The sequence below is a fragment of the Schistocerca cancellata genome, chromosome 3 (genome assembly GCF_023864275.1).
Source record: "Schistocerca cancellata isolate TAMUIC-IGC-003103 chromosome 3, iqSchCanc2.1, whole genome shotgun sequence".
Classification (NCBI taxonomy): domain Eukaryota; kingdom Metazoa; phylum Arthropoda; class Insecta; order Orthoptera; family Acrididae; genus Schistocerca; species Schistocerca cancellata.
In genome coordinates, this window is record NC_064628.1 from 292,881,191 (window position 1) to 292,891,026 (window position 9,836).

The following is a 9,836-nucleotide window of genomic DNA, read 5'->3' on the forward strand; positions in this document are numbered from 1 at the left end:
TTTATATGAAGATATCAATTCTATAATTTATAATTACTTAGCACATTATATCCAATAGGAGAAGTGTGTAGCATATTAAATGGAATTTCTTGCAATTAGTTTCAATACTAATATTAGCAATTAAATATTTGAACATCATTCACAAATATAACATGCATTTTCATCATAGGTACATTTAAAAGTTAATAATGGAAGATCAGATATTTACATGAATATGTGTACTTAAGATATTCTGTACAAACAAAGAAAAAATCTGAAATAATAATTTTTGTTAAACATTATCTTTTCCTGCTTAAATATTGTAAAATGGATCACAGAATATTAATTCATAGATAATACTTCCAATATTTACATATTGGATGAGTAGCCATCTTGTTTTACATTATATTCTAGAAGGTTCCTTGATACAGAATTTCTAATGTTAGCCAAAAAGCCGCATTAAATGACTGAATTGAATTTGAAGTGAATAAACAAACTGAAGTGAAATATGTATATTCAAAGATTTAGTCTCTACTTGTATGTTATTTAGTATCTGAAATAAGACTACAAATAACATTTAATATGTGTAAAAGTAAGAAAGCTCCTCCTGCAGACTGACTTGTGACCACTTTACACATCTAAACCCAGTAATATTGGCTGTGTAGCTACTTCCCAAATCTAGTTAACCAGTATCTGCATGAAAGAAAAGACTTCTGCAACATGTTGGTGGAGGAGCTATCCTTCATTAGAGTGCAAAAGTGAGGTGCAGACAGACAAAAGGTGAAACTTTATAGATCAGTGTAGAAACAATGTTCATCTTATCAAACTAATGTTCTAATTGTAATTTTTTTGGAGCATCTGCCCAGTAACATAACTAGTACTTTTCAAATTACTGTTGCTATCTTTATGCATGTCTCAAATATAAATCTACTCTCCTTTATTACCGGTGAGTCATTTGTTCCTGTTTATTGATGTTGTTTAACGAGTTTTTCTTTACTCCCTTTCTGAGAAAGCTTTATTGCCATTGATGTGGCACTATAACAGTTATCAACGATCAGATTTTTGTCTGTTCTAAAGACTGGGATACTTGTTTCAAAATATTTTGTAAAGTAGACTGAAAACACACTAAAAGTTCATCCATAATCTTTTCCTCTTAGCTTAACCCCCCCTGGTGGGTGTGCCTTCTTATTTCACGTGAGTGGGTGCGCATTTACACCGCAATTTCATCTGCACATTGTTATAGTTTTTAGGCAAACCAAAAGGTAAAAACTGAAATAAAACAGTGTGTCATTGCATTAATTATTTATTTTGGATAAAAGTAAAAGAAAAAATCAGTCGGCTATATTAAAATAGATTACATAAATAGACATCTTCCGTCAGAAGAAATTTCCATCCGCTAGTCATTAACATCACAAGAGAAACAAGTAATGTTCTGATGAGAATGCATGATGTCTTCATCCTGACATTTTTGTGTCGTCCAGATATGTTACGTATTCCAGGTTTAGGTTTGTCATGAACGTTTCTGAATTTTTCGAGAAACATTTGTACATCTTTCGGAAGGTTCGTTAATTTTGCTCCTTGCCCTAGATGAGCTTTCATATGACTATATGATAGGTTTTTTAGAAAAAGCCATCATCTGTCTTTATTGTTTGGGTTATTGTGACTAAAGATCACATTCAAATTTATTCCTACGATATCAAGATGTTGATAGAATTATGCCAGCGGCCATCTCCTGATTATTCTGACTGTTATATATGATGCACTGTCTGATCCACAATATCCACTCCTCCCTTGGTTCTGTTATAGTCCAAATTTACTGCTGATTTCCCACTTTCAATGTCTTGCCCTTCAGTATATCCTCTCTTCTCGTTATCCGCCAGGCCTCAACCTCCGCTAATTTAAAGTTGCCGCCGCTCACACCTCACCTATCTTTCAACAACATCTTTGCCTCTGTAATTCTGCCTCGACTGACATCTCTGCCGAAACTCTTTGCCTTTACAGATGTCTGCTTGAGTCTGTGTGTGTGTGTGCGGTTGGATATGGGTGTGTGTGCGAGTGTATACCTGTCCTTTTTTCCCCATAAGGTAAGTCTTTCTGCTCCCAGGATTGGAACGACTCCTTACCCTCTCCCTTAAAACCCACATCCTTTCGTGTTTCCCTCTCCTTCCCTCTTTCCTGATGAAGCAACCGTTGGTTGCAAAAGCTTGAATTTTGTGTGTATGTTTGTGTTTGTTTGTGTGTCTGTCGACCTGCTAGCGCTTTCGTTTGGTAAGTCACATCATCTTTGTTTTTAGATATGTTTTTCCCACGTGGGATGTTTCCCCCTATTATATCCCTACCATATAGTTAGGTGTTTTTAAGTAGCATACCAGAATTGACAACAATATTCTGAGTGAATACAGTGTATCGAAAGTACTGCTTTGCATAGAATATATCATATTGTCACTAAGATACTGAAAATTTGACGGGCAGGTTTACAAGCTACACATGGTAACGATGCAAAATAAAACACACGAATTTCACCACGTTCTTCACAAATACAAGTGTAGATCAAGATGCAGGAATGTGAAAGAACTGATTGCATTTGTTGATAACACATCTTAAGAATGTGGCCTAAGGCAATTTCTGAATGAAATACTGGCTGTTGGTAAAAGTTTGTTGCATCTATACAAGCAGTAAAAATTATTGTCCTGTTAAGATATGCATACGAAAATGATAGTAATGATAGGATCCACTACAGCATTACAAAGTGAGTGCTTGGGCTGGTCATAATAGATGTTTCTTGTTTTCTATTGTTGGTGCTACTATCATACAGAAACACACACACCATTTATTCCTAGTGTACAAATATCAAAATTAATTATTCATTATTACTTTAGAAGTAGCTTGAATCACAATGGAAATTGTATAAATGTGTTTAAAACTAATTTTGCTATAGACTAAACCCTTGTGTAATGATGGGAGAAAGTCCATGACGTGAAAACATAATTTGTTCATAATTAAACCATTGAACAAACTTTATATTTGAAGTCAAAAGTGCAATTCAAGTGTGTCTTGTAAAAGGAACTGTAGTAGTATGGATTACTGTATGTTAAACTGTGTCTGTGGTATTTCTCTGTTAACCATAACAGAGTAGTAGTAGTAGTAGTAGTAGTAGTAGTTGTTGTTGTTGTTGTTGTTGTTGTTACATACTTAAATTAATATAACAACTTTTTCATTTTTTTGTTTTTTGTTTTTTAAATATATTTTTTTAAATTTATATCTAAAAATTCCTCTATAGAGTAGAAGGAGTTGTCATTCAGAAATTCTTTTAATTTCTTCTTAAATGCTTGTTGGTTATCTGTCAGACTTTTGATACTATTTGGTAAGTGACTAAAGACTTTAGTGCCAGTATAATTCACCCCTTTCTGTGCCAAAGTTAGATTTAATCTTGAATAGTGAAGATCATCCTTTCTCCTAGTATTGTAATCATGCACACTGCTATTACTTTTGAATTGGGTTTGGTTGTTAATAACAAATTTCATAAGAGAGTATATACACTGAGAAGCTACTGTGAATATCCCTAGATCCTTAAATAAATGTCTGCAGGATGATCTTGGGTGGACTCCAGCTATTATTCTGATTACACGCTTCTGTGCAATAAATACTTTATTCCTCAGTGATGAATTACCCCAAAATATGATGCCATATGAAAGCAACGAGTGAAAATAGGCATAGTAAGCTAATTTACCAAGATGTTTATCACCAAAATTTGCAATGACCCTTATTGCATAAGTAGCTGAACTCAAACGTTTCAGCAGATCATCAATGTGTTCCTTCCAATTTAATCTCTCATCAATGGACACACCTAAAAATCTGGAATATTCTACCTTAGCTATATGCTTCTGATTAAGGTCTATATTTATTAATGGCGTCATACCATTCACTGTACGGAACTGTATGTACTGTGTCTTATCAAAATTCAGTGAGAGTCTGTTTACAAGTAACCACTTAGTAATTTTCTGAAAGACAGTATTGACAATTTCATCAGTTAATTCTTGTTTGTCAGGTGTGATTACTATACTTGTATCATCAGCAAAGAGAACTAACCTTGCCTCTTCATGAATATAGAATGGCAAGTCATTAATATATATTAAGAACAACAAAGGACCCAAGACTGACCCTTGTGGAACCCCATTCTTGATAGTTCCCGAGTTTGAGGAATGTGCTGATCTTTGCATATTATGAGAACTACTTATTTCAACTTTCTGCACTCTTCCAGTTAGGTACGAATTAAACCATTTGTGCACTGTCCCACTCATGCCACAATACTTGAGCTTGTCTAGCAGAATTTCATGATTTACACAATCAAAAGCCTTTGAGAGATCACAAAAAATCCCAATGGGTGGTGTTCAGTTATTCAGATCATTCAAAATTTGATTAGTGAAAGCATATATGGCATTTTCTGTTGAAAAACCTTTCTGGAAACCAAACTGACATTTTGTTAGTACTTCATTGTTACAGATATGTGAAGCTACTCTTGAATACATTACTTTCTCAAAAATATTGGATAAAGCTGTTAGAAGGGAGATTGGACGGTAATGGTTGACATCAGATCTATCCCCCCTTTTTATGCAAAGGTATAACAATAGCATATTTCAGCCTATCAGGGAAAATGCCCTGTTCCAGAGAGCTATTACACAGGTGGCTGAGAATCTTACTGATCTGTTGAGAACAAGCTTTTAGTATTTTGCTGGAAATGCCATCAATTCCATGTGAGTTTTTGCTTTTAAGCAAGTTTATTATTTTACTAATTTCAGAGGGAGAAGTGGGTGAGATTTCAGTTGTATCAAATTGCATAGGTATGGCCTCTTCCATTAACAGCCTAGCATCTTCTAATGAACACCTGGATCCTACTATATCCACAACATTTAGAAAATGATTATTAAAAATATTTTCAACTTCTGACTTTTTGTTCGTAAAGTTTTCATTCAATTTGATGGTAATACTGTCTTCCTGTGCTCTTGGTTGACCTGTTTCTCTTTTAATAATATTCCAAATTGTTTTAATTTTATTATCAGAGTTGCTGATTTCAGACATGATACACATACTTCTGGATTTTTTAATAACTTTTCTTAGTATAACACAGTAGTTTTTATAATGTTTGATAGTTTCTGGGTCACTACTCTTTCTTGCTGTCTGATACATTTCCCTTTTCCAGTTACAAGATATTTTTATACCCTTAGTAAGCCATGGTTTGTTACAAGGTTTCTTACGAGTATATTTAACTATTTTCTTGGGGAAGCAGTTTTCAAATGCATTTACAAAAAGTCATGAAATAAATTATATTTTAAATTGGCATCAGGTTCACGGTACACCTCATCCCAGTCTAACAGCTGTAGGCTTTCCCTGAAATTTGCAATTGTTAAATCGTTGACTGAACGTACTACTTTGGAGGACTGTTTAGTACTGCTGAATGGAGCTATGTCATATATTGTAACTAGCTGTGCACCATGATCAGAAAGACCATTCTCAACAGGCTGAGCATTTATCTGGTTAAATTTATCTTGGTCTATAAAGAAGTTATCTATCAGTGAGCTGCTATCCTTTACCACCTGAGTAGGAAAATCAATAACGGGTGTCAAATTGAAAGAACTGAGTAATACTTCAAGGTCATTTTTCCTATTACCCTCTTTCAGAGAATCTACATTGAAGTCCCCACAAATAATAATTTGCTTCCCCCTGTCTGACAGATAGCACAACAAGGAGTCCAAATTTTTCAGAAATAGATGAAAATTTCCTGATGGGGACCTATACACAGTTACAATTATAAATGTGCCTTTCTTTAATTTAAGCTCACAGGAACATGCTTCTATATGTTTCTCTACACAAAACTTTTTTGTTTCTATACTTTTTGCACAATGATAACTTTTGACATATATGGCAACTCCTCCTTTCTCCATATTTTCTCTCATTACATGTGCATAGAGCTTATATCCACTTACATTTACCTTATCCATATCAGTAACAATGTGATGCTCAGACAGGCATAGTATATCTATTTCATCCTCAGCTTCTAAATTTTCTAAACAAACCAGAAGCTCATCTATTTTATTCTTTAAACTCCCAATATTTTGATGAAATATACTTACATTATTTTTAATTATACTTTTATGAGAACCTTTCCTTATTGTAACATTTGCAGTACTCTCCTGTCTGAGTTTCTCATTGTGCTTAGGCCTAGTTGCTATACCAGTGGTCACATGGTGTTCAGAGAGGCAGATTATGTCAACTGTGTTGGTTGACTTTAATTCATCAATGCAATTACCTAGGACTGAGATACAACTTGGTGGAGATAAAATTTCTGGTGATGGGTGAAAATTTATAATTGACAGCTGTGATTGGTGATCCAATGTGCTAGAATTGTGCTGTTTAATTTCTTTCCTAAACTGAAGATTTGTTTCAATCCTGACCTCTCGTAGAACTTGACATCTTTCTGTCTTACCTATCCTAAAAAAGGTGCTGCTCCAACACCTGTAACCACTGGTATTTTACCATTCATGGCAGTGCCTCCCCCCCCCCTTAAATTTCCTGCTATTACCCCAGCCAGTTTCCCCTTCCCTTTCCTGTTGAGATGTAGGCCGTGCCTGGTATAGTTCCACCTACTGAGAGAATCAACAGGAACCACACCAATATGAGCCCCCGCACCCGACCCAAGCAGCCGTTCCAACTCCAAATTAACTCTCCCAACAGAAGAGTTCAAATGAGGCCGGTCATGGTGTCTCAGAACAGATACAAATTCAACATTGGTGTGTCTCGATGGCGACGCAATCTTTACCAGGTCACAGTCTATATTGTACCCAGGATCTCTGTTGATGCTGTTCCCTGGCCCTCCCACAATTACCACGGTGTCTTCCCTGGTAAATCCTTTATGGAGTGAACCTAAATCCTCTGTCACCTGATCCAGACTAGCACTTGGTTTGAAAAAATTTGTGACCTGGTATTCTGGTCCTAATTCCTCCTGCAGAAGTTGGCCTACACCTCTGGCATGAGAACTGCCTAACAACAAAACTTTCTTCCTTTTCGATGGCTTTCCTACATTCTTTTTCAATTTCCTATTGAAAGTTCGTTGTGTCCTGTCTACACCTACCTCTGCTTGAGGCTCATCAGTTTCTAACTGAAGCAACAGGTCAAACTTATTTTTGACATTCACCACAAAACTGTCAGACTTAGTTCTAGGCCTGTTCCTTCTGTTACCTGTTGCCACTTCCCACCTCTCTATGCCCTTCTCCCTCCTTAACCTGTCCAGATCTTCCCTAGCCTGATCTAGCTCAGCCTGAAGGGCAGCAATTTTCCCCTCCTGTTCCACTATCTTCCTATCTCTACTGCAAATCCTATTGTCATCATCATTCTTTATCAGCCTATTTCTCTTGACATCTGCAGCACTGTTAGAATAGTGAGAATGATATGACAGTGATGCTTTCCTCTATCCTCTGCTGTCTGTCACAAATTATTTTAACCAACATATATCATTGGAAAATTAGTGTCCTTTGTACAATTCCAGTCCTTTTGACCAGGCCAAAAATTCTTGTGTAAAATGTTGGTGATGTGAAAACTTAGAGTATCATCCTTTGTACACAGTAGCCTGTGCTAACACTGACGATTCTGATGTGAAACAAATTATTAACTCAAGATAAACAGCAATTTTAATGTGATAACTGTATAATTAAATGTTTTCTTGCTGGAAATAAGTGATGATAAAAAAGTTCTCTACCATTTTCAGGACCAGCAGTTGGCAGCAACTATCACCGCATGTATCAGCCAGCACCAGCTAAGAGCATCAATGTCCACAGAGTTGCAACAGGAGCAATACACTGGGGAACACAGCACAGTCACGATGGCATGAGAAATTCTGGGTCAGGAGCTCCTGCAGCACGAGTGCAAGGGCCTTTTGTTACACAGGTTACCATTGGCCAGCAACAGCAACCGCCAGGATATGAAGTCTGATTAAAGAATTGTTGTGATGCATTTCTGGCAAATAAGTGCTGTTTAGGCAAGGACTGTGTGTATCAAACTTACTGAAGATAATGATCTGACTAATCTTACATTTGTAATGTAAGTGGTAGTTTTAGCAGTTTAAAACATTGCCATTTTTTGAAAGTAATTGTTATGATGTGAGAGACAACTGTTATAGTTGTCAGTAAATTGTTTGCTGTAATATTGGTGACAATGAGCAAGACAGGTCATGACCTGTCATTTTCTTGAGGTATGTTTGATTGGCTTATGCAAATCAAAACTCTGCATTTAATGGAGGCCATTTTTTGAGCCACATTTTCCAGTGGATATGATGGAATCTACCATAAGATTGTCTTGTATGTCATGGCATAGATATTGTATGGAAACTGGAAATGTGGCTGACCTAATAGTACAAAACTTCATGTAATAGGATTGAATTTTTATATTTTTTCATGCATATAAGTAATTATTAATGGGTGAATACCTGCATCTCATTACAGAACAAATTGTGGTAGTATGTAGCACATCATACATAAATTTTCTCATTGGTTTCCAAACTATTTTCACTTTCCATAATAGCTGTTGGATTCTGTTTCTAGTTATTTTGAGCCTACAGGTACTCCTTCTTTTATGATAGCTTATGCTTCAAAAAGGTTACCAGGCAGAGCTGTGGTTTGGGACGCATTTAATGCCCTCTTCAAGTTTTGTAACTGATTATACTTGACACAGGCAACCAAATCACTTACAGGTTTCATAATGGTGAGTGCAATCAAGGAGAGACAAAGTTCTTAAAAATTAAGAAAGTGCTCACTGTGCAGGATGATGCAAAGAATCACATACTTCCATATAACTTAAGTCCATTGATAGACCAGAAGTATCTTATTCACATTGGATAGATAGTATTGAAGAGAGAGTGCTCACACATAATTTGTGCTGCATTTAGAGGTAAATCTACATTGTGTATTAGATGAAAAATTCTAATTCTGAACTGTGATAATGTTAAATTTATAAATCACTGTAAATATGTGTAAAATTTGTGACTTATAATTTTAAAATAACCTTAAGTATGTACCAACACTTTGTATTTGTTAAGTCTGAATGAAGCTATACTTTGTGGAAAGATAATACAGAGATCAGTGTGCATACTCTTCTGAAAATATTTTTACTATTGACATTTTCTTCTTTCTCATTCACATTGAAGTTTTGCTACTTCAATAAGCACATGCTCAGCATTTTTAGTGGGAAATGTAAATTATGTAAGCTCTTGAACTGTCTGTCTATATTAGTACAGTCTTGATGGGCCTTACCAGAAAGTTGTATATACTATATTACATATGTTATGTAATGTACATAATATTTTTGCATTGTACATTTAATGTTGCTATGTTTATGTACATATTTTTAAACATGTATGATACTGAAGACTTTTTAAGCAAGAGGCGAATCTCTTGCACTGAATAAATCAGATTGATTATAATGTGGTCTTTAATTCATTTACCTATCACATATATAGGCCCACCATCACATTAAGCCTCCAAATATTCCTAATTTAATGATGAATGTTTTGAACAAATAAATGGTGGCATGTGGTTCCCAGTACCCAGTTTGGTTACAAAAAATCTATTGCCACAACATTGTCGTACCATGATCCTAGATGAATATCCAGATAACAATGGAAAAGGGGGGGGGGACAATAGTAGTAGTTTATAAGTTTCTGATTTTCTAGTAAGACAAGAGGAAGGAACCTTGGATACTCAGTTTATTACAAGCCAGTGCAGATAGGCCTATATTTGCCACCAGCCATTTGAAAACCCAGATATAACCTGATTCTTAGTTTCCAGGGCAGAAACTATTGCAGATAA

The 9,836-nt window shown here is 35.5% G+C and overlaps 1 protein-coding gene across 1 annotated transcript in view; it reads left to right on the forward strand.

Moving 5' to 3' along the window:
• LOC126176277 (partitioning defective 3 homolog) overlaps positions 1-9,451 on the forward strand; it is a 286,886-nt gene extending 277,435 nt beyond the window's left edge. The window contains exon 29 of the mRNA XM_049923426.1: positions 7,742-9,451. Within this exon, the coding sequence (XP_049779383.1) occupies positions 7,742-7,965 (224 nt within the window). The 3' untranslated portion in view covers positions 7,966-9,451. The remainder of the gene's footprint in view (positions 1-7,741) is intronic.
• The last annotated feature ends 385 nt before the right edge of the window (positions 9,452-9,836 follow it).